At 43.7% G+C, this 16,124-nt stretch overlaps 1 protein-coding gene across 6 annotated transcripts in view; it reads left to right on the top strand.

Annotated features, from left to right (window-relative positions):
* The window catches only part of DOCK10 (dedicator of cytokinesis 10), a 439,835-nt gene that overhangs the window by 228,771 nt on the left and 194,940 nt on the right, over nt 1-16,124 (top strand). For all 6 annotated transcript variants that reach the window (XM_075340778.1, XM_075340775.1, XM_075340774.1 and 3 more), the window contains exons 5-9: nt 4,165-4,237; nt 4,393-4,518; nt 4,697-4,831; nt 7,588-7,771; nt 11,891-11,979. In XM_075340778.1, the coding sequence (XP_075196893.1) occupies nt 4,165-4,237; nt 4,393-4,518; nt 4,697-4,831; nt 7,588-7,771; nt 11,891-11,979 (607 nt within the window). The remainder of the gene's footprint in view (nt 1-4,164; nt 4,238-4,392; nt 4,519-4,696; nt 4,832-7,587; nt 7,772-11,890; nt 11,980-16,124) is intronic.

Raw genomic sequence — 16,124 nt, forward strand, 5'->3', positions numbered from 1 at the left:
ATGCGAGGGATTCAGATCGCAGTGAATGACGCTCGGCTCATGCTCGCAGCAGTCTCATCCGAGAGTCATTAGCATATCACATGTGATTCTCTCACATCAGATGCTATACGCCGATATGACCTCGGCCTTAAGGCTGCTTTAAATGCAGCGACATTGCTAGGACCCATCACACGCACTTACCTTCCTAGCGACGTCACTGTGGCCGGCAAACCGCCTCCCTTCTAAGGGGGCGGTTCGTGTGGCGTCACAGTGACGTCACATGGCAGCCGTCCAATAGAAGCGGAGGGGCGGATAACAGCCAAAAGAAAGTGACTCCCACCTCGTTGCCGGAGGACGCAGGTACGGTGTGGTTCCTCGTTCCTGGGGTGTCACACGTAGCGATGTGTGCTGCCTCAGGAACGACGAACAACCTGCGTCCTGCAACAGCAATGATATTTGGGATTAGAACAACGTGTCAATGATCAAGTGAGTATTTTTGATCGTTAGTGGTCGTTCGTACGTTTCACACACAACGACGTCGCTAACAAGGCCGGATGTGTGTCACAAATTCCGTGACCCCAAAGACATCTCGTTAGTGATGTTGTTGCGTGTAAAGCCCCCTTTAGTCAAAAGCAAAATTGTAATATGAACACACAATTATCATCAGCCGTTTAATTTAAAGAGGACCTGCCACTAGGTGAAATGTGCAGTTTTTGATCATAATTTATTCCTGCTGCATCTCTAAGTTTTCCTTTTTTTTTTTTTCTTTTTTAAATAGAGATCCAGAGAAATGAGCCTTTTTATTTAGTATAAATTTTTATGGTCTTTATGAAGGGAGTGTGGCTCACGGTTAATATCGCAAAGCAGCCCTAAGACACGCCCACTGAGATTCCTGTTAGCCACGCCCCCTTTGTAAAGACACTAAAGATTTGGAGTAAATAAAGGCCGCTTTACACGCAACGACATCGCTAATGAGATGTTGTTGGGTTCACCAAATTCGTGACGCACATCCGGCCTCGTTAGCGACGTCGTTGCGTGTGAAACGCAGGAACGACCGTTAACGATCAAAATTACTTACCTTATCGTTGATCGTTGACACGTCGTTCCTTTCCCGAATATCGTTGCTGTTGCAGGACGCAGGTTGTTCGTCGTTCCTGCGGCAGCACACATCGCTATGTGTGACACCGCAGGAATAAGGAACTACATCGTACCTGCGGCCGCCAGCAATGAGGAAGTAAGGAGGTGGGCGGGATATTCCGCCCGCTCGTCTCCACCACTCCGCTTCTATTGGACGGCTGCCATGTGACATCGCTGTGACGCCACATGAACCGCCCCCTTAGAAAGGAGGCGGTTCGCCGGCCACAGCGGCGTCGCAGGTAAGGTAAGTCCGTGTGACGGGTGTAAGCGATGTTGTGCGCCACGGGCAGCGATTTGCCCGTGACGCACAACCAATGGGGGCAGGTACGCTCGCTCGCGACATCACTAGCGATGTCGCAGCATGTAAAGCCCCCTTAAATAGACCATATCTTTGGAATCGTATAGCGAATTAAAAAAATCAATGCTGACTACTTAATGGAGCACCTGGGATAAAATAAGAGCAATCACTGGTTCCTTTTGTCCTGGTGACATGTCTTATTAATATTTATTGACTACAATAATCTAATTAACTCTTTGTATGTGTCAATAAAACCATTTCACTGATCAATATGTGAGACAATACTTTCCTGATGTTTTATTAATTTCTTGTATTTCTCATAAGTCATAACATAATAATTCTGGAGCATATTTCCTTTGATTCTACATTGTAATTATTATTATTATTTATTATTATAGCGCCATTTATTCCATGGCGCTTTACATATGAAAAGGGTATATGTAAAAAAAAAGGACGATACTAAAGAACAATACTAACAATACAGACTGGTACATGAGGAGAGAAGACCCTTCCTGTGAAGGATTACAATCTACAACGGATGGGTGAGGATACAGTAGGTAAGGACAGAAGTAATTGTGCAGTGGTATAGTGGACTGAGGGTTATTGTAGGTTGTAGGCTTGTCGGAAGAGGTAGATCTTCAGGTTCCTTTTGAAGATTTCCACGGTAGGTGAGAGTCTATGTTCAGGTAGAGAGTTCCAGAGTATGGGGGAGGCACGGGAGAAATCTTTTACGTGATTGTGGTCAGAGGAGATAAGAGAGGAGTAGAGAAGGAGATCTTGTGAGGATCTGAGGTTGCGTGCAGGTAGGTACTGGGAGACTAGGTCACAGATGTATGGAGGACACAGATTGTGGAAAGCTTGTTTGTCATGGGTAGGGTTTTGAACTGGAGTCTTTGGGCAATGGGAACCCAGTGAAGGTATTGCCAGAAATAAGAGGCAGGGGAAGAGTAGGGGAACAGGTGAATTAGTCAGGCAGAGTTTAGGATAGATTGTAGAGGTGCGAGTATGTTAGAAAGGAGGCCACAGAACAGGAGGTTGCAGGGGTTGAGGCAGGACATGACTCCAGAATTGTAAAGCACTGCGTAATATGTTGGCGCTATATAAATAAAGATTATTATTATTTATTATGATGAGGGCATGCGCTAGTGTTTTTGCAAATTCTTGGTTAAGGAATGTACAGATCTATGAAATATTTTGGAGTTAGAGGCAGCAGGTGGAAAGGGCTTAGATATGTGGCTTGATGGAGAAAGAAAAGTAAAGGGTTATGCTGAGGCAGCGAGCTTTGGGGCTGGGTAGAGTGAGCAGCCATTGACTTTGATGGATAGTTCTGTAGGTTGGGTTGCGTGAGATGGGTGAAAAATGATGAATTCTGTTTTCTCCATGTTATGTTTTAGGCTATGTTCACACGTGGCACCTTTTTTGTCAGTGCATCTTGCGTGCATCTTAAAGTGCAGCAAAAACGCACCGCGGCTAAAACGTATAAAAAATGCAATGCATTTTTACCGCGTTTTTGACGCATTTTACCGCATTTTTACCCAATGCGTTTTTTAAGTCAAGTCTATTGACTGAAAGGGCTCAAAAACTCGGTAAAAACGCAAAAAGAATTGCCATGCTGCATCTTGAAAAACGCAGCCAACAAAAGATGTCCAGTGGGGACAGCAAAATCGAAATCTCATAGACTTTGATGGGAGAAGGATATGCATGCATTTTGGTGCATCTTTGTGACCTCAAAAACGCAGCAAAAGGTGCCCTGTGTGAATTTAGCCTTAGAAATTGAGCAGAGAAGAAGGATGAAATAGCGGATATTGGGGGATTCTGGATAGTAGAGGTGATATTGGGTCTAGAGAGGTAGATCTGTGAGTCGTCAGCGAGGTGATACTGAAAGCCGTGGGCTCTACAAAGATTACATTCTTGTGGTGTTCCACATTTATAGCTACAAGAAATGTGTGACTAAATTGATAACTGGGTGACATGTGATTGCAATGTGCCCTCCTTAGAGTTGTTCAAAACGATTTAGGCTGCACTATCTGGTCTTCCATTAAAGCCATATCAAGGCAGCATTTACTTTTGCTGCCAAAATCTTTGTCATGGCACCTGGAGGCCCTTTATCAACATGACATCATGATGCACATTCATTTCATCGCATGAGGCTTAGTTACTAGGCCATACGCAATGTCATGATGTCACAAAGCTTAGTAAATGCCAAAGTCATCCAGTATAAAGGCTGCAGAAGTCAACACTGCACTTTGTCTGGTTGCCATGCAGGACCTGACTGTATACAGTCTTATAGCCCAATGCTAGTTTTTGTATATTCTGATATTTTTCAACCAGTGCTGACAATATATACCTGACTGTAGACAGTCTTATAGCCCAATGCTAGTCCTTGTATATTCTGATATTTTTCAACCAGCGCTAACAGTATGTACACATCTTTACAAGCGAAATGGGAACACTATAAATGTATTCATACATTTCTACTAGCAATAAGAGAAATGGCACAATGCAGAATTCTGAGAAAAAATGCTCCAGTGTTTTATGGCAAATGCAGCAATTTACTAAAACATAAATTGTAAGTGATGACAGATCCTTCTCAATTTATCGGGTACCATTACTTTTTTCTTAAAGGCCAAGTCAAAGAATAAAGATAAAAAAATAGAATGTTATGGGAACAACTAATGATTACGAACGTATTTTCTACCTAAATAATAAATAACATGATTGTGATATTGTTTTGTTTTCTTTTTTCATAGAAATGAATCTAAGAATGAAAAGCTTCCTTCACATTCCTTCGAAATTGACCATGAAGAAGCTGATAAGGATGAGGTAAACCAGAGAGATAACTCAATACGCACACTTGTGTTCTAGATGCTTGGATAACAAGTTGGCTTCATGAGCTCCTGATAAAACCAATAAGTGCAAATATGCAATTGTTCTTGGGTTCCATGAAAATAAATCTCCATTTTTCTTATCTCCTTCAGGATACCACATCCCTGTCATCTTCGAAAGGAGGTGGCGGTGGAGGAGGAGGGTCAGGAGTTTTCAGATCTGGCTGGCTGTATAAAGGGAATTTTAATAGCACTGTGAACAATAGCATTACTGTACGGGTAAGTAGAGGCATTACTATGCCTTTGTATAAGCAGAGCTGACGGCCCCCTCAGTTTGAGGATAGTTGTATATCATTACGTAGTGTGTGTGTTCATTTGTAGAATCGAGACTTTGTCTCTAAATGAATCTGTAGTAGAAATCATCTATTATCTAAATATTTCTTTTTATTTCTTTCAGTCCTTCAAAAAACGTTTCTTCCAGTTGACTCAGCTTTCTGATAACTCTTACATTATGAATTTTTACAAAGATGAAAAAATCTCTAAGGAACCAAAAGGCTGCATATTCTTAGACTCGTGCACAGGCGTTATCCAGGTTGGTGCTCCTGGAGCTTCCATTCGTGGTTGTGTGGGAATAAGCTTATTATTAATGTATAAATAGGAGCTTCATAAACATTATTTGGGCTTTTACTGGTTACAAATTAATTGAGCAATTAGCCATTTTAATTTTTTATATCATTTCCTTAGACCTTCACTTACTTCCATGTTAATGAATAACACATCTATAAGTCAAATACTATTTTACCGCAGTTTTACCACTGGCAGAAGTGTTTAGATCTTGTAGTTTATTTGGTAGGCGTCTTCATACATAGAGCATACTGAAAATAATCATTTGTGCACACTTACGTTTCATTGTAGCTGTAGTGAATTACATACCAGCATCAGGATACCTATGGCATGTAATACGCAGTGGGAATGCTATGTCTGCTAATGCCCAGTCTGTTATTGCCATATAACATATGGACACAAGAATGGGGAACCTACACATTACACTTATGGAGCTTTTATAACATCCCATTCTACATCCATAGGCATTAATATGGATTTGGTTCTTCTTTTTAAATACTGTAGCTTCCACTCTTCTGGGAAGGCTTCCTACAAAATTTTGCAGTGTCTCTTTGGGTTGCTCATTCACTTGTAAAAATTTTTGTGAGGTCAAACACTGAGAGCCAGGCGCTCTCATCCAACATCAATCTCCATTTTAGTTTATCCCAAATATGTTCTATAGTGTTTAGGGCAGGCCTCTGTGTTGGCCGGTCAGGCTCTTACATGCTAAACTCCCCCAACCATGCCTTTAAGGACTTTGTTTTGTACACTGTAATACAGTCATTCTGGAACAGAAAAGAGCCTTCCCCAAACTGTTCTCACAAAGTTGGAAAAATGCAATTGTCCAAAATATCTTAATATTACAAAGAATTAAGATTTCAATTCACCTGAACTAAGAGGCCTAGGTTGACCCCTGAAAAACAAACCCATAGCATTATCCCTCCTCCACCAAACTTTACAGCTGGAACAACGCAAGTCAAGACAAATAATATTCTCCTTCTCCTATGTTCACTAAACCCAGACTCCTCTAATATTTTTTCTAAACTAAACAGACCCCATACATGTAGGCTGCCAGTCTTATTCTTATGCCAATTGTGTGGGAGATTCTGACAGTCTCATGCTTATGATTAGTAGTTGACCACCTTCTGCGTATTAAAGGGAACCTGTCACTAGGTTTTTCCCCTATGAGCTGTGGCCTCCACCAGTGAGTTCTACATATATTCAGCATTCTAAAATACTGTATATAAGAGCCCATGCCGCTCCGTATAGCTTAAAAAACACTTTTATATTACTCACATAGGGGGCAGTCTGGTCTGATGGGTATTGCCGCTCTCGATCCAGTGCCTCTTCCATCTTGTGGGATTACCGTCCTCCTGCCCAACCCCGTGTGCAAGACGTGTCCTGCATCATCCACACAGAGCCCTCCGTTGCACTCCTGCACATCTGCACTTTGATTTGCCCGACTGAGGGCAGATCAAAGTACTGCAATGTGCAGGCGCGAGAAAAGGTCAAAGACCGCCCACTCATGCGCACTACAGTACTTTGCTCTGCCCTCAGCCGGGCAGATCAAAGTGCGCATGTGCAGGAGCACATTCACATTCTCTGTGAATGACGCGGGATGCGTTATGCACACGGAGCTGGGCAGGAGGACGGCGAACGCACAAGATGGAGGAGGCACTGGACCGAGATCAGCGACACCCATCGGACCGGACCACAGATTATAAGGGAAAAACCTGGTGACAGGTTCCCTTTAAAGGGGAACCCTTAAGGTGGCTTTACACGCTACGAGATCGCTAAAGCGATCTCGTTGGGGTCACGGAATTTGTGACGCACATCCGACCGCGTTAGCGATGTCGTTGTGTGTGACGCCTTTGAGCGATTTTGAATCGTCGCAAAAACGTTCAAAATCGCTAATCGTTGACATGCCCCCCTCTTCCCAATTATCGTTGCTGCTGCAGTAACGATGTTGTTTGTCGTTCCTGCGGCAGCACACATCACTATGTCTGACGCCGCTGTAACGACAAACATCTCCTTACCTGCGTCCACCGGAAAAGGAGTAAGGGAGGAGGTGGGCGGGATGTTCGTCCCGCTCATCTCCGCCCCTCCACTTTGATTGGGCGGCCGCTTAGTGATGTCGCTGTGACGCCGAACGAACCGCCCCCTTAGAAAGGAGGCAGTTTGCCAGTCACAGCGACGTCACTAGGCAGGTATGTGCGTGTGACGCTGCCGTAGTGATAATGTTCGCTACGGCAGCGATCACCACATGTCGGCCGTACGATGGGGGTGGGTGCTATCACTCTCGACATCGCTAGCATCGGCTAGCGATGTCGCAGCGTGTAAAGCGGGCTTTAGGGTTATTTGTGAGCTGAGATCTTTCAGGTTTGGAGATATGGTGGTGCACTTTTACATTAGCCACTCTTACTATCTTGTCACAGTCCACCATCGTCCACTTTAGCCTATCTCCCAAATCACAGACAGGTAGCAAGCGTGACACATTATACGTGACTTATATTGAAGTATATAAGGAACAAAGTCGCTTGTAACCACGAACAATTGGTCATATTATATTAGATTTGGAGATTCTATTTATGCATTTTATTTTTCAGAGAAAAATGGTTTCTTCGACAGAGGTCAAAAAATGCAACCAAAGCAGATTCCTTTGTAAATGAGAAAAAAGCCTTCCAGGTTATCTATCTGATGTCTAATTTGAGTATGGATTGTTTTTCCCTTTTCTGTTTGTATCAGAATAAACAGCTTAGGAAGCATGCCTTCGAGCTAAAAATGAATGATCTGACATACTTTGTGCTGGCAGCTGAAACTGAGCAGGATATGGATGACTGGATATCTACTCTCAACAAAATCTTACAAATAAATCCTGAAGGAGCTATTCCGGAGAGGAAAAGTGCAGATTTATCCGATCACAAACTCGGTACAAGCAATATTTTTACTCAGTCTAATTATTTCCAGTGACAGGAATCTGTGTTATACGGCTCATTTGGCAGTGTCACTTCATTTTATGGTAATTGAATTCTCTGAGCAATATGTCAATAAGAGGAAATCTGTGTAATGTCGGATCCCCAGTAGTCAGATACATGTGCTCATCATCATAATGGAAGGATCCAGCAATATAGGAGGACACAGAGAGAGAAATGAGATAGATAGATAGATAGATAGATAGATAGAGGGATAGATAGTAGGACATTAGATTGATATTAGAATATTAGATAGATATATAGATAGATAGATATACATGGGATAGATAGATAGATAGATATGGGATAGATAGAGGGATAGATAGATAGATAGAGGGATAGATAGATAGATAGATAGATAGAGGGATAGATAGAGGGATAGATAGATAGAGGGATAGATAGATAGAGGGATAGATAGTAGGACATTAGATTGATATTAGAATATTAGATAGATAGATAGATAGATATACATGGGATAGATAGATAGATAGATATGGGATAGATAGAGGGATAGATAGATAGATAGATAGAGGGATAGATAGATAGAGGGATAGATAGTAGGACATTAGATTTATATTAGAATATTAGATAGATAGATAGATAGATAGATAGATATACATGGGATAGATAGATAGATAGATAGATAGATATACATGGGATAGATAGATAGATAGATATGGGATAGATAGATAGATAGCTAGATATGGGATAAATAGATGGATAGATAGATATGGGATAGATAGATAGATAGATATGGGATAGATATGGGATAGATAGATAGATAGATATTAGGACATTAGATAAATATTAGAATAGTAGCTGTACTACCCGCATTTGCCCGGGTTAATAACTGTTGTTAACAAAATAGAATGTATTAACACAAATTTAATCTGCACACAAAAACCACAAAACAAATAGATAGAAATATAATTATTAAAAGGCAAAAACTAAGCTAATAGAAGCATTTCACAACATATATTTCAACACCACAGATATTCCACACAGATTTAACTAAATTGGCCAAGTAATGTGCTCCGTTTGTCTCTTTCCAGGTCTGTCTCTTTCCAGGACGGATAGATATTAGATAGACAGATAGATAGATAGATAGATAGATAGATAGATAGGAGATACAGTTTCACACTTATCCATATCCCATTATAAATTAGGTTTGTTACCAGAATTTACAAACTTTCTGCTGTTTACAATTACTTAAGCATACAAGAATAATTAAGATTTGTCTAACACAACTAATATAACAAATGGTTTCACCACCTTCATCACAAGATGCCACTTTTACAGACTTCTGCAGGCTCAGAGTTATGCTGGGTTCACACTAAACGACAGCGACAACGACGTCGCTGTTACGTCACCATTTTCGGTGACGTAACAGCGACCTTGTAAGTCGCTGTTATGATCGCTGCTTAGCTGTCAAACACAGCAGAAGCAGCGATCATAACGTCGCTGTGCTACATGTTCAGAGAGCAGGGAGCCGCGCTTAGCGCTGGCTCCTTGCTCTCCTGCAGCACACATCGGGTTAATTAACCCGATGTGTGCTGCAGCTACATGTCACAGTTCAGAGAGCAGGGAGCCGCGCGCACTGCTTAGCGCTGGCTCCTTGCTCTCCTTGCTACAGTATACATCGGGTTAATTACCCGATGCATACTGCAGCCACATGTCACAGTGCAGGAGCCGGCACTGGCAGCAAGAGCGGCGGAGGCTGGTAACCAGCGTAAACATCGGGTAACCAGGGAAAGGTCTTCCCTTGGTTACCCGATGTTTACGCTGGTTACAGCTTACCGCAGCTGCCAGTGCCGGCTCCTGCTCGCTTCATTTCGTCGCTCTCTCGCTGTCACACACAGCGATGTGTGTGTCACAGCGGGAGAGTGACGACCAAAAAATGAAGCTGGACATTCAGCAACGACCGGCGACCTCACAGCAGGGGCCAGGTCGTTGCTGAATGTCACACACAGCGACAGCGACGTCGCTGCAACGTCACAGAAAATGGTGACGTAGCAGCGACGTCGTTGTCGTCGTCGTTATGTGTGACACCAGCTTTATTCACCTCCCGGTTTAGAGTCAATCATAAAAACAAATATTTCCAAGTCAGGTATTGTCTCTGGCTCATCAGTCACAACAAATCTAAGGCTTCATTAGTTACATCAGATGTGCCTGAGATAAAACACATCAAATACCTGGACTGGCAAAGGGTTTGTTGAGTGTGAGACTTGATTATATGTTAGACATATGGCAAGAGAGAAGTCCAAAAAGTAAAGAGAAGAGATCACTAATCACAAACAGGGGAAAGGATACTAGGAGATATCAAAGACATTGAGGCCCCAATAATGAAGAGCAGACACAAGTCTTGATGAGGGGGTATGTTTCAGTCAGTCGCATCTGATTCATTAATATTACCTCCACCTGGAGAGTCTGGAGTGAGATTTGTCACATAAGGTGCCCTTTATCATGAACTCATTGAGCGGGTGTCTCCTCATCGCGCCCCAGCTCTGGAACTGTCTGAAACTGGCATCGAAACGCTAAAAGTCGCTATATTTTTGCTCAACTTTTTACTGTGTAAAAACCTCATGACTTTTCAAAGCATTTTAAACCAGATTTCTTAATAAATTGAAAGCTAAAGGATCACTGGCCGCACTACTTGGATGTGGGAGGTAAAGGAAGCGATCACCGGCTGCCACCAAAGTTTTGAGGGGGCAAGTAGACAAAACCTTTAGTTGTCAAGTTTCTACTACTATTCTTGGGATTATTTATTCTCTCTGTCGCTGACAGAGCACTCGTCGCTTATACTTTGCTTCATTCAATATTATCCTGAATACAGCAGCAAATATTTTACTACCAAATGGGCTTGTTAAGATAGCACTTAGGTGAGTGCCCATCAAGTGACAACTACAACCTTCATTCTTCGTATGGTGGTCTCTATTATGAAAGTACCTTCTGCTTGTATTTTTTTTCCGTCTAAAAAAAACATTGAGTGACTGCACAAGACCTGCAGCTAGATTTGGGGGCAGCAGGACCTGAGTAAGTAAGGTGCGTACTAGATCATGTTGGTCCCCAAGATGTACATCTCTACTGACCAGACAGCCTCTGCACCTCTAATACTCATAACTATTGTTTATAATTAATTTTCTATTTTGTATGTAAACCCTTTTCACATATAAACCATCATGGAATCAGTGGTGCTTTAAAAAGAAATAATAATAATAATAATAATAATAATAACAATAAATATACAAATAAGCCAGACAAGTGTTTGGATTATGTTCCATGGAGCCACAAAACCAAACTGGAACATTTAAAGGGGCTCTACTTACTGCTAAACACATTTGTCCTGAAGGGGATGAAAAATTCTGAGACAGGAGGAATCGGTAAAAGTCGCATGTTGTGAGAAATTTGGAGAAACCACTAGTTTTATTGGTTTTGAGATGTTTAATTGTTCTTTTTTGATGGTTAAATTGCATACAGCGAAAAGTTTGTACATCTTACTAATAAAATCAATTTTCCATGCAGGTTCAATAATCTGGCTTACCCCTGTGTAATATATTTAATAATATAGTCCACAACAAGAAGGAAAAACGAGGGTGGAACTCACCTATGTGTAAAATGCTTTTTATTTCTTCAATACATTAAAAATGGAGGTGGATAGGGTGATGGGTAGCCATGTCTGGACCATGGCCATTTCGCGCTGAATTGCGCCTCAACAGGTCAGTCAATCCAGGGTGAAATGGCTATTGTCGAGACATGGCCCAGTACCCCCCTATCTACCTACTCCATTTTTAATGTATTGAAGAAATAAAGGGGAATTTAGACAGGTGAGTGCCAGCCTCGTTTTTCCTTCTTGTTGTGGACTATTGCATATACTACGCAGTAAATTGAACACCACCATATTGGGAGGCACGGTGAACTCTCCATGGAGACACTCAGGGCTTGAAGTGGTCATCTGTCTCTGGTGCGGTTTCACTTCTGTTTTTTTGGTATATTTTAATAGTGTCCTAGTGTACATTAAGCAGTAACTCCAGAAAGTGTGAGTGCTCATATGACTTGTAACAACTTTTTTACTTTAGAGGACCCAGGAGAAGCTCTTCTAAACTATGAGGCTCAACATGAAGAAGCAGATTGTGTAGACAACTCCCAGCACCCGGATCTGGCTAAGGTGAGGTAAACTGGGATTTATCATACTGTATTGTATTGTTTTGTATATGGATGATCTTGAACACATTAATATAGGCATTTACGATGCATTGACTTTTATACTTAATAGATACAAACTCCGGCTACTGGATAAACTTTAGCCCCTTTGTGACTGGGCCAAATTTTTCACCTTACCTATATATATAATTGCCTTATTCTGTCTGTCTGTCTGTCTTGGTCCAAAATGACATCATTACAATGACAACCGTCGCCACAGCGCGTGCGCTAAAGAGCCTGCGACCAACGGCTCAGCTAAGTGAACAGCACGAACTACGGCGTGACACGACGACGCCCGACACCTTTCTCAGCACCCGCACAGAGCCCCGAATCACAGGTGACTGCTGCACCACCAGGAGCCCACACCCAGCCGAGACATACCCTTGCGTTGCTGGGATCGTGCCGGGAGCCGGCACATGGTACACATCGGGTAACTAAGCAAAGCGCTTTGCATAGTTACCCGACGTCCTCAGCGCCATAGACCCGCTTGGCTCCACCCCCCCCCCCCGCACTCCGCCCTCCGCATGTATACAATCTTCCCCGCACACACGCAGGCACTACTGCTCCCATCATCATCCCCGCACACACCCCGGCACTACTGCACCCATCTTCCCCGCACACACGCCGGCACTACTGCTCCCATCATCATCCCTGCACACACCCCGGTACTACTGCACCCATCATCATCCCCACACACACCCCGACACTACCGCACTCATGATCATCACCGCACACACAAGCACTACCGCACTCATCGTCATCACCGCACATACCCTGGCACTACCACCCCCATCATCATCCCCGCACACACCAGTCCCCGTCATCCCCGCACACACGCAAGCACTACCTGAGTGAAGTCTCCGGTGACAGCGCGGCTCACTTCAGTTGCTGCGTGGAGCTGACACAGAGCGGTCGTATTCTACGGCGCTCCTTGTCAGCTTCATGTAGCAGAGCTGAAACCGTCGTGTGGATTACGTCGGACCTGGAGGGGTATTTGGGGATTAATAAAGTGGTAAATGAGGGGTTTTTTTTGTCTTTTATTCCAATAAAGGATTTTTCGTTGTGTGTGTTTATTTACTTTCACTTACAGGTTCATCATGGAAGATATCTCGGGGAGACGCCTGCCATGATTAACCTAGGACTTAGTGGCAGCTAAAAGCTGCCATTTAACTCCTTATTAACCAGATTGACACCACACCAGGGCAATTCGGGATGAGTCGGGCAGAGTCCCGGGACTGTCGCATCTAATGGATGCGGCAATTCCAGGCGGCTGCTGGCTGATATTGTTAGGGTGGTGGGCTCCCCATAACGTGGCGCTCCCCATCCTGACAATACCAGCCTTCAGCCGAAGGCTGCACTGAACCCAAGTGTGAAAGCACCCGAACACACACACAGACACACACCTGGATAGTCACCTGTCCCCAGCCATGCAGTCCCCGACACTGATGTCTTCAGCGCCATGGTCCCGCTCGGCTCCACCCACCCCGCACTCTGCCCCCGCACACATTACCCCGCAGGATGGGGGCACATGTCCGGATGGTGGTTGCACCACGATGGTGGCACATACCAGCATTGGGCCACATCACAGCATCAGCATATTTTTACTTAACTTTACACTGTTCATGGCCTTCTTTCATTACAAGCCATGGACATCATTAAAAACATTAGACTCATCTATTAAAACTGTTCCTTCTGTTGTTTGTCATTTTAAAACCAATAAACAATTATAAGAATACTAAATTAAACCTAACCCATCCAGTCCATTCATTACATTATTATTCAATCTGCTAACCTACATACACATTCTAGACTACCCGATACGTTAGAATCGGGCCACCTTCTAGTATAGTAATAATTCTGCAATGTTCAACATATCTGAGTGATTATGAGATTATTTTTCATTACACATTATATTTTTATGAACATGGTAAATTTAGGTCAATATGTATTGTGTTTATTTATAAAAATATCACAATTTTGAACAAAATTTCTAAAAAATTTGTTTGCAAATTTCAAACTTTGAATGATTATCCCTTTCATCCAGATAGTCAACCACACAATATAGTTCAGAAATAATATTTACCTACAATCATTTGTTCTTTTAGTCAGCACCATCTGTAAAATGTTCTTTTATTTTGTTAGGATGTTAGAAGCTTTAAAAATGTAGCAGTAATTTTTAATTTTTTCAAGAAAATGTATTTTTTAAGGACTTATTCCGTTTTGAAGTGACTTTAGGAGACTTATATATTGAAACCCCCCAAAAGTGATACCGTTATAAAAACAGCACCCCTCAATATCTCAACCCTTCAGCTGCTTTTCAGGAATTAATGTAAAGTGACATGACAGGAAAGATTTTTTTTTTTTTACCACCTAAATATTGATAACGTCTGAACTGGTCACTAGAGCTGGCAGAGTTCTTTATTTGGCCATTCAATTGCCATGGTAACCATCAGGACCACACAGTTGTGATCACAGGATACCAGGGGGGTTAAAGAGGAGCCCCCGCACTCTGTTAACCATCTGGATGTCATAGAAACTATTTGACAGCAGCATCTAAGGGATTAAACGGCCTTGGTTGGTGCCAACGGTGATTGTGACTGATGCAGCAGCGTGTCAGCTATACAGTACAACAGCTGCATTATCACCCTTCAGTAGATGCTATTCACTGATTTTCATAAATATTTTATTATATCTTTTCATGAGACAACACTGAAGATACAACACTTTAATACAATGTAGTCAGTGTACAGCTTGTATAACAGTGTGAATTTGGTGTGTCCTCTAAATAAGACAATACACAGCCATGAATGTCTAAACAGCTGGCAACAGTGAGTACACCCTTAAGGGAAAATGGCCAAATTGTGCCCAAAGTGACAATATTTTATGTTACGAGGGGGACCCGGGGAAGCGTGCCAAGATGGGAAATGGACAGCTTCCGCCGGTCAAGGTCCACTGTGCGGTGTAAGGGACCGCTGCTATGGTCAGGAAAGAGTGAGCGGGTTGCTACTAGTGATCGTCTGGAATGTCACAGGCGATCTATGTACACCGGTCCGCCCTAACCCGTGAGGGTTGTATGGCTAGGGGCTTCTCGATCGGTGTACCTGTTGCACGGGGACGCACAGAAGTGCCTACGCACGTGTGCCAGCGGGAGTCACAGGATATGGCACGAGGGTAGCACAGAGGTGCCCACGCACGTGTGCTTTCAATAACCAGGTGAGTCCGGTGGAGACTCGAGGAGCTCACCTGGGACAGGAACACGGCCTGTTGAAGGAGATACTGCCGGAGCAGCAAGGCAGGAACACGGCCTGTTGAAGGAGATACTGCCGGAGCAGTAAGGCAGGAACACGGCCTGCAAACCAGGTGCTCCCTGAGCAGCAAGGGCAAAGCCCACAAAAGACAATAATACCTGAGCAGTGGCGTGGCAGCACGCTGCCAGACATCCAAACATAGAAGGACAGTCGCACGCCACCATGATGGCAGGGGGAGCTTTTAAGGAGGTGTAGCTCCACCCAAGGGCGGGCGCGAGATGGACGTGACCCAATCAGGATTCGTGACGTCTTGGCCCGGCCAGTCAGGATTCAGCACACCACCAGCCTCGTTATCGGGCCGTGTGATATCAGTGAGCGAATCAGAAGACGTCACGTGGGGCACATACTCATCTTCCTGCCTCTGGGTCATAAAGGCGGGATCCTCGGTTTCACAATGTGCAGAGATAAGGGAAGTCTTGCTGCTTCCCTGAGCATCCATCCTTTGCACACTGCGCAACCTCCCCGACCCTCTGTGATGCTGAGCAGGAGGGCTTGTGGCAGACAAGGGATGGGAGACCACTCCATTCCTTGCAAGGGGAGAACCACTAGGTGTCACCCTTCTGCTGCGTCTCCAAGGAGGCAACTCCTGCAGACTGCGCAGTCTCCCAGACCTTTGGTGCTGCTGAGCAGGAGGGCTCGCGGCAGACAAGGAATGGGGGACCACCTCATTCCTTGCAACAGGAGAGCCACGAGGTGTAACAATTTTGTGTGGGCACCATTATATACAAACACCTCCTTAAAGCGGGCTGTACGCGCTGCGATATCGTTAATGAATTATCGTCGGGGTCACGGTGTTTGTGAC

Source organism: Anomaloglossus baeobatrachus, chromosome 3 (genome assembly GCF_048569485.1).
Source record: "Anomaloglossus baeobatrachus isolate aAnoBae1 chromosome 3, aAnoBae1.hap1, whole genome shotgun sequence".
Classification (NCBI taxonomy): Eukaryota; Metazoa; Chordata; class Amphibia; order Anura; family Aromobatidae; genus Anomaloglossus; species Anomaloglossus baeobatrachus.